The sequence below is a fragment of the Chrysemys picta genome, chromosome 18 (genome assembly GCF_011386835.1).
Source record: "Chrysemys picta bellii isolate R12L10 chromosome 18, ASM1138683v2, whole genome shotgun sequence".
Lineage (NCBI taxonomy): Eukaryota > Metazoa > Chordata > Testudines > Emydidae > Chrysemys > Chrysemys picta.
Window position 1 is genome coordinate 10,166,164 of NC_088808.1, and position 13,491 is coordinate 10,179,654.

Here is a 13,491-nt window from a genome sequence, read left to right on the forward strand (position 1 = left end):
TTCTTATCATTCTAATGCCTGCTTTAACAATACTAACACACAGGTGAGCCAGACTGGTTCCAGCGACGCATTTGTCAGTGTTGAGTGGAGACCTGGGGATCCTCGCGTGAGCTGGCTCCTGGTCTGCCAGCATCACAAGTACATTTCGTTATTTTATTTTTAAACCCTTAACTAATGTGGCTATTTTTATGTGAAGCCCTAAAAATCCACCCAAATGTCCTCCCCCGATGAGGTAAACAGGAGATGGGATTAGTGACATTACATGTAATCATCTTGTATTCCTAAACAGGGGCTGGTTAACAAGGAGGCTTTTCTTCTCCCTGACCCATGTGTCACGCAGGGAGCCTGCAGCCAAAGGTTTGTTCCTTTCTCCTCCTCTGAGGAGATCACAATGCTGAACTCTCCTTCTTCCAGGGGCTGGAGTTACTTGGCATGGAGGTGTGTAATGCACTGATGCTAACTGCCACAGAGCTCTGAAAGCCTCAGCACTGAACAGCCTGTTGGCAAAGGAGACAAGTCACGACAACTAACAGCTGGGACAGCAGCTACGGGGACAGAATCCCACAGTCACAGACAGGCTGACATGGGCAGCAGTTTCATGGAGCAGGAGAGGCTGATTTCGAGGGGACGTGCATGAACTATCAAGCACGTACAAAGTCCTGTAGTGGGACAGTGGTTTCAGCAGCAGGAAAGGGGGGGGGAGGGGGTTAAAAGGACTCACCCATTCACACCAATTTAAAAAGAATCCAAAAGTTTCCAACTCTCACTATCTTTTTGTTCTGTGTTTTGTACAGCACCTGGCACAATGGGCCCTGGTCTACGACCGGAGCTCCTAGGTGCGACTGCAATACAAATAACAATATGAAGGTAGGGAACTGCTCTAACTGTGTGGGAGAGGTCAGGGTTCCCCCGCATAAGAGGGGGTTATTTGTGGTTCTTCGGATTGGGATGGGATATCACGTGGGCATTCAAAGTCAGGCATCTCACTCCCTAGGCTGCCACAGTGCCCACGCCTGATCTGGAAGATGGATACGGGATCTGGCGAGTCCATTCACCCAGATTAAAAACAAGCACCTGAGAAAAGGAGTCGGGAGGTAGATCTACAACCGCAAAAACGGGCAATAGCAGCGACCCTCAGAGTCCGGGTCAACTGACTCGGGTTCATGGGGCTCACGCTACAAGTCTAAAAATAGCAGAGTAGATGTTGGGGCTCGGGCTGGGGTCCAGGCTGCAAGATCCTCCCCCTTCACAGGCTGGAGAGCCCCGAAGGTCTGCTCTATTCTTAGCCTCACACCACGAACCCAAGTCACTTGACCTGGGCTCCGAGACTAGCTGCTGTGGGTTTTTTTTTTTTTTTTTTTGATGTGTGGTCATACCCTGGATGGCTCAGAATTGTCAGTGGTCTCTGGAGCCTTTCACCGAGCTTGCTGGATTGAACAGGAGTGACTGTCAGGTACTCCTTGTATCCTGGAGAGAGATACAAGAGATGTGGGACTGAAGACTGTTACCATCCCTCTGGCTGTTTGTGGCCTACATGAGATGGGAAAGGAGGCCCCTTGGTTAGCACTGAATTGGCCTGGAGACTGAATGTCTCTCATCCATTGCAGGAGTTGCCCTGTTTGGGATAAGTGGCAGGGATCTCACCGCTCACATCACTCTCCAGGGCAGCCAGCCTGTCCCCGTCCACCAGCACTAGGGCCATTCACAAAGCCAAGCCACCCCACTGGTCTCCTGCCCCTACATCTCTGAACTGTGGTTGGGGGAGTGAGGAGAACCTTTGTCATGGTGAAATTCAGCTCTGTGGAGAGGACCTGCAAAAGGCCTAAGCACCCACGTCTGCCCTAGATTGAGGGCTTAGGTGGGCCTGCACTGGCCCCTGTGCATGGGGGCAATTTCACCATTAACCCCTTCTTAGACTGTAAACTTGGTGGTGGGGGGGAAGGAATGCTGTTCCCATGTGCTTGCCCAATGTCTAGTATAAATAGGGTGCTGACTGAGGTCTCGAGGTACTATCACGATGTACATCGTATACAGGGATTGGGAAGAAGGATGGTCTTGTCCTAGACTGAAACTCTGGAGCGCCTGGTTCTGCCACAGGCTGCTGTGGGACCTGGGCTACGTCACTATGCATGAGATCTTCAAAAGCAGCTCAGGGAGACCACATCTAATGGCACAGGAACCGATGGGGGGTACACCTGGCCTTGAATATATTGAGGCTGGAGATCAGAAGGGGGGGATCTAACCATCAGAGAAGTGAGGCTCTGGAACAGCCTCCCATCAGGAGTAGGAGCCTATCTACTTTTAAAATGGAGCGTGATACATTTCTGAATAGGATTACATGACAGGATTGTCTGCAATTACAGGGATTTGACTAGATTTGAGGACTCAAGAGGCTCCAGTCCTCCATTCCTGCAGCCCTATGTTCCATTGACTTTCCATGAGAGCTGGGCATGGCGATCCCAGCTGTAATCTCTCAGAACCTCAGTTCTCCATCTCTAAAAGGGAGACAACAGTCCTTCCTTTCCAGCCATCCTTTGTTTGCCTTGCCTAGTTAGGCTGCAAGGCATTTGGGGCAGGGACTGTCCCTCATTATGTACAGCACCTGGCACAATGAGACCCCCATCTCAGTTGGGGCCTCTATGAACTATTGTAATAACAATAAACAATAATAATCTGGAGTCCTAGTCTGAAACGGATGGGGATTCAGACTGAAGTGGAACCAGAATAAAGAAATGAAAAGCACGTAGCATGGGGTTCTTGCTGCTCCACTCTTTTTCCCCCTTCGGAGGTTCTTAACTTTACACTCCTTCCTCCAGAGGAGTTTTGAAGTCACAGAAAACATTTTCCAAACCTAATATTAGTTCCAGATGTTCACAGACATTTTGGTTTGTACCTCACTCTGTAAAACACATTTTCTCTCTCTTTTTTCTTAAGTGCAGAGCCTGCTTTGTCTATGACATAATCTGCTAGCAGCCCCGCCAGTGCGCGCGCTCACACGCGCGCTCCCGCCTTTCGAGCGGCTCATGTTCGAACAAAGAGCATCACTCATCTACCAAGCTGTCACGCACATGGAGTTGTGAGTAATTGCCACAAACTTTAATCAACAGTTCGGGATGCGATTGCTCCGTCTTCTTTTCTGGCTGCTGAGCGGAGAGCCGCTCTCTCCCCGCTGCACGGTGTTGAAAGTATGGTTTGCTTCGCACACAAATTCACCTCGGGAACAGTCCTGGTAACATCTGAGGTTTTGAGGGCTGTGTTTTTCTAAGCACCAGTAATAAGCCTTTAAAAATGTTTATAGCCAGGGAGTTGGGTAGGCAGGTATTCCCCGAGAGGCCTTCATTTCTCTCACCCCCGCCCCCTAGCACCTCTGTCCTGCACACCGAGACAAGGAGAGAGCGGGGCTGGCTCCTGACCCTGCCCCTGGATGAAGAAGAGGATAAAATTATTTTTGGCTCAGGGAAAGGGCTTCTTCCACTTGCCAGCAGAATAGGAGGCCAAGGGTTTTGTCGAGATTAGACGCTGGAGCCTTTGGGAGACAGGCAGAGGGCCAGATGCCATACAGGAGCAAATCCTGCCATGTAGCCAAAGGGTGGGTTGGCACAGTGCTAGCAAAGGGCATTGCCAGGAATCACAATATTAGGAGGTTATAACTCTAATTTTTCTTTAAAAAATATGGATTATCTTCCCACTCTGAAAGCCTGGAGATCTCAGGAATAAACTCCAGCAGCATCAAGAGCACAGCTGTTTTCGGACGGTATGGCTGTGCTGCTAAAATAACTCTGCTATCTCTCTGGGGGAAGGGGGCATGGCCAGCTGCCCTATTGACAGCAGCAGAAGTGTGGAAAACCTCAACTTGCCCAAAAACAGAGGCACAGATTTTCCAGGGGGCTCCTGTTTTTAGTTTTTTTGCTATTGATTTGATGCGAAAGTCACTCAGAGACTGGTGATGGGCAGCAGTCTGAGAAAGCAAGAGAAAGAGAAAGATACTCAACTGGAGGCACCCAGGGGCTCATTCTCCGAGTAGCTGGGCACCCACACGTCCAAATGAAGACAACGGGAGCTGCCGATGCACAGCACTTTGGAAAAATCAGGCCTCTTGGTGTCTCCAGTTGGACATCCAAAAATCCAGGCATCTAAAATTAGTAGCTCCACAGGCGTGGATAGAGGTTGACACAGAAGGAGGGAACATTTGGATACAAACAACTGAGAGAAGAGAGAACTTTGGGTTGGTTTGTTTTTAATTGTCTGTTTGTTGTTTTGGTTTTTTTGTGTTCAGAATTAGCACAATGCCCAGGAGCAGAGCGAGGGGCATGTGGCTCTCGGGAGTGATTTTCTTCGCATGTCAAACACATGGCAAAAAAGAAAAGAAAAGAATCATAATAATCTGTATTTCCTCCTGCAGCTGTCGCACGGAGATCCAGCCACATCAAAGAAGAAATCCCGCGTTTCCCTCGTCTGGCCTCACCTGACAAATGCGTGAGCAATCTGGAATCCCCATCCAAACCACAGCGCTTCCTTTAGCGGGTTGCTTTCCTTTTCCATTACTGGAAGGTGCCCCTCCAAGGCAGAGAACAAACCTGCCATGCTGGGAAACTGGAACCGTAACCCAGGCACTGCAGCGGCACTGGGTAGCTTTGGAAATGGAAGTCAGTGACAGGGATGGAGGGAAACTTACTTTGAGACAGGGACTGAGGTGTAAACAAATGAGGGGTACCAATTTTGACTGCCCGCAGTGGAGGCCCCTTCAAGTAATCGGTGGCCTCGGAAGGATGCGCTGATCTTTCCTTTGACAACGAAACCCTAGCCTCTGTAGCACACAGGCTTAGTAATGGGGGCTGTATAAACACCTGAGAGAAATCTGACAGGAAGAACAGATGGGACCAAAATTCCCTGCTGGTATAATTTGGCGCAGCTTCCTTGGTTGCGCCAGTTTACACCAGAAGAGAATTTGGCCCATAGGTGCTCAGAAAGTTACAGAATGAATAAACCCACAAAACTCCACCCGCCACTAATAGCCAAATTCTGTTCTCGCCTGCATGAATCTGGCTTGCCCCTGTTGAGCCGAGAGATGGAATTAATAATAATATATGGAGATATACCTCTCTCATAGAGCTGGAAGGGACCCTGAAAGGTCATCGAATCCAGCCCCCTGCCTTCACTAGCAGGACCAAGTACTGATTTTGCCCCAGATCCCTAAGTGGCCCCCTCAAGGATTGAACTCACAACCCTGGGTTTAGCAGGCCAATGCTCAAATCACTGAGCTATCCCCAAATGGTTCTGAATGATCATGGTGAGATAGCGTCTCTGACAGAATCATCACACATTCAGAATCTCAGGTTCCCGTGACTCATCCTCCATGAGTCATGATCAGGAGTCTTCTGCCCACTGCCCGTCAGAGGCACTTTAACCACCCCCACCCGTGTGTGCGTGCCAGCACCCTGCCCTGCACTGAAAAGCCACTTGGAAAGGAAAGGCTTTCTGAAGAGGAGCCTCTGCTAGTCACGAGTCTGTGGCTTGGCACACACACACCTCTGTCCTGCCCATTTGGATACAAAGGTGTGTCAAAGTGACTGTGACTGGAGCGAGGTGTGACATGGTCACAAGAGTATCCGGAGGACCCTGAGCCCGTGCCAAAGAGAAAGCAGTAGTGAGGGAACTGTCTCAGAACCAGCTGGCCTCTAGCGGTCTACGCTCACCAGCACAGATGCTGTGGGCCTCGTGGAGAGGCTCAGTCTGTCTGGTAGCACTTCAGAGTGATGCCCATCAGTCGGGCCCGTTCCTCACGCTTCTGCAGAGCATGGTCTAGTAATAGATACAGTGGTGGGCCTTGCCCCTGCTAGCGCTGACTTGCGTAGCCTCTAGAAGGCGCTCAGACAGCACGGCAACGAGCATGGGATGGGTAGGCAGATAGCACCAGGAAAAACAAATGCAAACAACCCCGCCCACATGTAAACCCCCGTCCTGCGAGATTTGCAACACAATGTTCCAAAGAAAGAACCTGCAATGTAGAGAGTGAAAAACTCACATGCACCGTGACTTTGCGCGTCATGGTTAAATGAACTCCAAATCCTCCATTAATGGCAATATAAGGAACTGAGTTTGCCTGGTTTTCTCACTGAGCAGAGCAAAGCAGCAGTTTTCACCACCTTTGGTGATATGTTTTAGAACACATCACTTTTAATTACTCATCCAGACCCATCAACAAGTTTCACATCCTTCCACCTTGACCTGCAGGCCCCTGAATCATGCTCTGAGTCTCAGCCAAAACATTCATGAGCCTCAGGGGACTGGGTCCAAGTTCTGTGTTTATAGCTAAACTCCAAAACCAGGTGAGTTTCAGGTGCTATTAGAGAAGCTTTGCACAGCTCTAGCTGATGTCTCTCAGTTTTGTACGTTGCCCAGTTGCTACAATGGTGGGTACTTTCAAAATGCAAATAACTTCTTTGTAGTTACCCTCTTTTCTCTAATTTTTCCAAGTAACAGAATCTACAGAGACCTTCAGAAGCCACTCCCAGTGCAGGAGGTTTGACACTACACTCCAGACGGTATCTGCGCTACGGACCCTTCTGTACAAAGCCAACAAAATCCCGAGGACGGAGCTCGGCCCCATCTGCAGTCAGGGATCTCGGGCACAGAATCAGTTAACATTGCTGTGGAATTTCCGGAGCTGCCGCCCCTTGTCCTCACCTACCTGTGTAGAGGTCAGTGTCCGTGTACTCATCAACCTTCTTGTGCTGAAGGACGTAATCAGAGACCTTTGTCCCGATCGCAGGCTGGACATCCAGCCACTCCAGAGAGACCACGGTGCTGGAGGGCTCTACGCTGGGGGATAAGCGCAACCTGGGCAGGGCACAAACAAGGCAGAACTGCTGGAGATCAGCTTGCACTCTGAGGAAAGCCAGCCTGTTAAAGCAGCTTCTGCACATATGCCTATGGGCTCCCACACACGCACATGAACACAAGAAACAAGGGGACAGTAGGGAGGGGAGGGAGGAAAAAACAAAAAAGGAAACTTTCAGCCAGGTGGAGTCAGATCCTGCTGTATGCTGTTCCCTCCTCCACCTGTTCCCTGAAGAGCCTTGGCCTTGTGACTCCTTCTGAATCAGCATCTCTGGGCTATGCACGATTGAGGTGGCCCAACTCATCCCACTTGAAGGGCTCTCCCTCGTCTCAGTTAACACCCTCATAACTACATCCCTGCCATCTCAGATCAGCTCAGTGACCCTATGGAGAACGGATGTCCAGCCACGTGGGAGAGTGAAAGAGGAGAGCGAGAAGGTCAAACTTCCCTCCGTGTATCTCCATGTAACCCCGCTAAAGTCAATGGATGGAGTATAAGTGAAGAGAGAATCTAGCCCAGGTTGTGCCTGAATGGGAGTGAAGGACTGCAAGAATGTGCACGCCCAAGAGTGTGTATGGGTGTGTGTTTGTGAGTGAGTCCAAGCATCAGGAACGCCGCCAGCTTTTTTGCCGCCCGAGGTGGCGGAAGGTCCCACCCCCAAAATGCCACCGCCGACTGGGGTGGCCAAAGATCCGGCCGCCCCGGTCACCGCCCTCCAAATGTTAGTGCCCTAGGCGACCGCCTAGGTCGCCTAATGGGTTGCGCCGGCCCTGCTGAGCATGTGTGTGAGCAAAAGAACGAGAGGGATGAATAGGTACAAAGTGTGAGTTAGAGAGCGTGTGTGTGAGAGAGAGAACGGGAGTGAATGTGTGAGGTGAGAGAGGGAGTCTAATTCTTCATGCTGTGTGCCTTGGATCATAGAATCGTAGGACTGGAAGGGACCTTGAGAAGTCATCTAGTTCAGTCCCCTGCACTCATGGCAGGACTAAGTATTACACCATCATCATCACTGACACCAGTGCAAAGGAGAGTGTGAAATGCCACCGGATCAGAATCACGCCGACTTTGCACCCCCGTAGGACTGTAGTCAGTGACAACACAAGGTGCAGGGCTATTAACAACTGGGCTCTGAGAGTACAAGTGTGTTTGCTGAGCTCAGGATGGGAAATCAATGCCGTCTGAGGATACTGGCTTACTAAAACTATGTTCTCTTCCTAGTGGAAAGCTGCAGCCAGCCTCTCTTCCTGCTGTCTCAGCTAATTCCCCATCAGTTTGCTCCTGATTTGTTCTCGCTCTGACAAGCCACAATGAATTGCACTGTAATTCCATTTCTTTCGCCGTTTTAAATCCCATTCTACAAGCCGTGCTAATAAGGTGATGAAAAACAACAAAGAAACCTCCCAGGGCCACAGCCAGCCTCAGGATATCTGAAAGGCCTCAGTCACACAGCAAAATGCACCGGACTGGGGACCTGGGTTTGAATGCAGGAGCCAGGAGGCATCTGTGGGCAAAACACACAGCGAACCAGAAGGGGACGGAGTATGTGCTGACCACACCACAACACAGAAGCCATTCACCAAAAGATACATACACAGGCTGAGGGAGAGGACTGCAGTTTGGGAGTCCATTCTCGTCGAAGGCATTGAGGTCACATCTGCACCAATCCTCGATAACGTCTCCTTTCCCTGAGCACCAGTACGAGCTCATCAGGGCTCCCCTGAAGGCCTAGAAAATTTTATTAAAAAGAAACAAACATGTAAACGCTTAAAGCTCAGGGAAATCAGCTAGTCCTTACCCTGCCCCTATTACCAATGGCAATGTCACTAGATCTGGAAAGGATGAAGGAGGGGCTCATGGATGCGATGGGACTCAGGAGACCTGGGTTTAATTCCCAGCTCTGCCACCGACTTCCTGTGTGTCCCTGGGGAAGTCATTTAATCTCTCTGTGCTTCAGTTCCCTCATCGGTACAAGGGGGATAATGATTTTGTCTTGATTGTTTAGACCGTCTGCTTCTCCCAGCAGGGCCTGTCTCTCTTTATGTGTCTGTACAGTGCCGACCACAAAGGGAGTCTTTTGAGATGTAAACGGGCCCATGTGGTCCACCGGGACTTTATTGCAGAAGGACAGGGATAAACCCAATTCCAACAAATCTGGGCTCCCTTAATGCTACCTGAAATTTCAGCAAGATGTACTACTGTTCTTTACTTCCATCTTTTAATTTCCCTTATGCTCCACCCCAGATTTTACTGCATTTCAGAGGTGAGTCGAGTGACTCTTGAATAAAAAGCACCCAGGGGCCATCATGCATGCTGTACTCACACACTCCTGACTCATATGAGCAGTCCAACTCACCACTGAAGTGAGTGGTGCTACTTGCTTGAGTAAGGATTACTCACAAGAGTAAGGACTGCAGGACTAGGTACCCTAGTTGGTACAAACAGAAGAGTTTGTAAAAGCACTTTATGGGGGTGCATCTGCTGGAAATTATTAATACCTCTGCACAGTCATTAGCATGACAAGAACAACTCGCTGCAGTTCCTACTGCCTCAGAGGACTGATACTACAATATGAGCCCCAAGACCAAAGATGATCCTCATGGATCAGACTGCAGGATCGGCCCTGGATTAGTAAAGGTGAAATCATTTAAAAAAAAATCTAACTTTCCTTTGAATCTATGCCTGATGATCGTTTACTTTTTGCTGTTCACTCAGCTTAGGACAGAGAGACAAAGCGGGTCAGTTTCACTGCTGGTTCTCATGCACTAGCCCCAGGCTGTTGGAGCGGAGTTGCTAATACCGCAGGGGAATGCTTAAAACAAAACCAGCACCCTGGTCTAGTGGTTCAGATCTGTGACTGGGTCTCAGGAAACATGGGTTGGAGAGCCAGGAGTCCCTCCCACCTGCTGTGTAACCTTAAATTGCTTCACCTCTGTTGCCCCCCCCATCCTTTGTCGGTCTTGTCTACTTAGACCGTTAGCTCTTTGGAGCAGGGGCTGTCTCCCACTATGTGAACGTACAGCACCTAGCACCCTTGCGCTCCAATCTCAGTTGAGGTCTCTAAGAGATACTACAATAATGAAACCCTGACTTCACTGTAATTATTTTTTAAAATCTACTTCTATTAGCTTTTGCAACTCCTTTTCCAGTGTATTAGAAGCCCTACATTTTGGCCCCCAAACTACTGAGGAGGGTCCTCTATATATCTAACAGCCCTGCTGGCTTTCCCACCCCAGCCAGCTCTTATTTGACAAAACCCCAGTACTTAAAGCAGCACTATTTCACCCCCTTCAAATCTCCGAGAGTGCCAGACCGCAGTTGCCTGGCCCACATGATACGACTAATTTTAAGGGTTACACCTTAAAGATTGAAATCACCCCTTGGGGAGGACAGGGATGGCTTCAGCAGATTTGGTATTTAACACAACACTGTAGTAAAAACGCCTTCCTCGAACCATTTATAAAAAGAAAGGGTATAAATAGAGCCATACGTCACACTCTATTGTTTGGGATTTAGTCAATTTCCCCAAACACGCAACCACCTTTATAACAAGGCGCCTTGAGTCACCCGAGTCTGCAATATTTCTGCTTCCAGACATTTATTAAATGTTCCCATTAAAAAAAAAAAAAAGGGGGCGGGGGAGGATGAGAAAGAGAGCAAAAGAGAGAGAAAATACATCATTATTCTTTAGATCCTAAGTGAAAGCCTAAAAGCAGAAAGGGTATTTTTAGGCAATTAGAGAATGTCTAGAACAGACAAACAGACAGACAGATCAGATGCATGAGAATGAATTGCCCCATGTTGCAACCAGACGATAATCTCTCAACCTCTGCATTACCCAGAGGGTCTGCTATAACTAATGTGACGAGGAATTTATGGAAAGGAAAAATACATAGGCAAAAATACATCAGCCCTACTCCATAACAGGGGGATGTGGGGGGCTGTACTGCTGACTTAGGTACGATGCCATAGGTGGCTACCCGGGATGATTCTTTCTAAATGGGGCCACCGCTCGGATGGGATTTCCTGATGGTTTCGAAAGAAGAGGAGAAACTGACACATGGATTTTAGAAAAGCATGAGGGAGCCTGAGAGAGAGAGCAGGCTGGATTTCCAAGAGGATTCGAAGGGCATGGAGCTGACAGTACACTCCAGCCAGGCCAAGAAGGGGGAAGGAAAGACCTTAGATCATTCTTAGCCTTTTAACTGCTCCCCCTGCTCCATGTTATGTGTCCTGCTGTTTACAGCTCCCTTCTGGCCCACATGGGTGCGGGCTCCCCTCACATCTCCAGCCAACAGGAGAGACTCAGTGAGCTTGCTGGAGTGAGCGGGGCCATGTGCAGAGTGTCAGGGAGCGGAGCACCAGGTGGAGCCGAAGAGAGAGAAAACACCTGAGCCACTCAAGAGGAAATAGCTTCCAGCGCTCTCCGAGCTCAACATCCGCCAGCGCCCATGGGGTGGGAGCATGCAGACAGCTGTGTCAGGCTGCCCAGGAAAGTCACCTGGCCCAAAGCAAGGTCTGCCAAGCAATGTATCTCCCCTCATACTGTCACTGTGTGGCTACACTGCCCTCCTGCCACCCTGCACCCCGCACTGCCCCCTACCACCCCAGCTCTGCACACTGCCCTCCTGCCACCCCCGCACCGCTAGGGTTTCCCGGCATCTGGTTTTAGACCTGAATACCCGGTCAAAAAGGGTCCTGGTGGCTCCGGTCAGCACTGTTGACCGGGCTGTTAAAAGTCCGGTCGGCGGCGCAGCGGGGCTAAGGCAGACTTCGTACCTGGCTCTGCGCAGCTCCCGGAAGCGGCCGGCATGTCTCTGCGACCCCTAGGTGGACGGGCAATAGGGAAGCTCCGCACGCTGCCCCCGCCCCTCAGCTCAGCCCCTGCAGCTCCCTTTGGCTGGGAGCCGCGAGCAATGGGAGCTGCGACGGTGGCGGCTGTGGGCATGGGCAGCACGCAGAGCCCCCTGGCCCCTCCGCCAGGAGCCCCACGGAGCTAGAGCTGCCAGGCAGGGAGCCTGCCTTAGCCCCGCAGCGCCGCTGACCGGGAGCCGCCTGAGTAAGTGCCACCTGACTAGAGCCCGCAGCCCGCACCCCCTCTCACACCCCAACCCCCTGCCCCAACCCTGATCCCCCTCCTGCACCCCAAACCACTCATCCCTGGCCCCACCCAAGAGCCCACACCCCCTGTCCCAGCCCAGTGAAAGTGAGTGAGGGTGGGGAGGAGCGAGTGCCGCAGGGAGTGCGTGGAGACAAGGCCTCAGGGAAGGGGCAGGGCAGGGGTGTTTGGTTTTGTGCGATTAGAAAGTTGGCAACCCTATGCACTGCACACTGCCTTCCTGCTTACCCCCGCAGCCCACACTGCCCTCCTGCCACCCCCAAACTCCACACTGCCCTCTTGTCAGCCCCACACCCCACTGCCCTCCTGAAACCCCCAAACTCCACACTGCCCTCTTGTCAGCCCCACACCCCACTGCCCTCCTGCCACCCCCAAACTCCACACTGCCCTCTTGTCAGCCCCACACCCCACTGCCCTCCTGAAACCCCCAAACTCCACACTGCCCTCTTGTCAGCCCCACACCCCACTGCCCTCCTGCCACCCCCAAACTCCACACTGCCCTCCTGCCACCCCTGCAGCCTACACTGCCCTCCTGCCACCCCCAAATTCCACACTGCCCTCCTGTCAGCCCCACATCCCACTGCCCTCCTGCCACCCCCAAACTCCACACTGCCCTCCTGCCACCCCTGCAGCCCACACTGCCCTCCTGCCACCCCCACACCTCACACTTCCCCCTACCACCCCACACTGCCCTCCTGCCACCCCCGCACCCCACACTGCCCTCCTGTCACCCCCGCACCTCACACTGCCCCCTACCACTCCCGCAGCCCACACTGCCCCCTACCACTCCACCTCACACTGCCCTCCTGCCACCCCCAAACTCCACACTGCCCTCCTGCCACCCCCGCTGCCCACACTGCCCTCCTGCCACCCCCAAACTCCACACTGCCCTCCTGCCACCCCCAAACTCCACACTGCCCTCCTGTCAGCCCCACATCCCACTGCCCTCCTGCCACCCCCGCAGCCCACACTGCCCTCCTGCCACCCCCACACCTCACACTTCCCCCTACCACCCCACACTGCCCTCCTGCCACCCCCGCACCCCACACTGCCCTCCTGCCACCCCCGCACCTCACACTGCCCCCTACCACTCCCGCAGCCCACACTGCCCCCTACCACTCCACCTCACACTGCCCTCCTGCCACCCCCAAACTCCACACTGCCCTCCTGCCACCCCCACACCTCACACTTCCCCCTACCACCCCACACTGCCCCCTACCACTCCCGCAGCCTACATTGCCCCATACCACTCCCACATCCCACACTGCCCTCCTACCACGCCCGCACCCCATATCGCCCCCTACCACCACAGCACACTGCCCCCTACCACCTCCACACCGCCCCCTACCATCCCTGTACCCCACCCCACCTCACCCTCCTGCCACCACCACTGAACTGCCACCATATTACCTGTCCTCATACTGTTACTCTTCACATCTACGGCCCTTGCTCTGTCTCTGCCAACCTATACGAACACACGCCCAGGCTGCGTGTCACACCGTCATCCGAAAGCCTCACAACCCCAACCCCAAAT

The 13,491-nt window shown here is 52.1% G+C and overlaps 1 protein-coding gene across 5 annotated transcripts in view; it reads right to left on the reverse strand.

The window, feature by feature from the left end:
- The window catches only part of ASTN2 (astrotactin 2), a 631,841-nt gene that overhangs the window by 151,607 nt on the left and 466,743 nt on the right, over positions 1-13,491 (reverse strand). For all 5 annotated transcript variants that reach the window (XM_065572255.1, XM_065572253.1, XM_065572254.1 and 2 more), the window contains 2 exons: positions 8,433-8,566; positions 6,692-6,840 (listed from right to left, as the gene is read on the reverse strand). In XM_065572255.1, the coding sequence (XP_065428327.1) occupies positions 6,692-6,840; positions 8,433-8,566 (283 nt within the window). The remainder of the gene's footprint in view (positions 1-6,691; positions 6,841-8,432; positions 8,567-13,491) is intronic.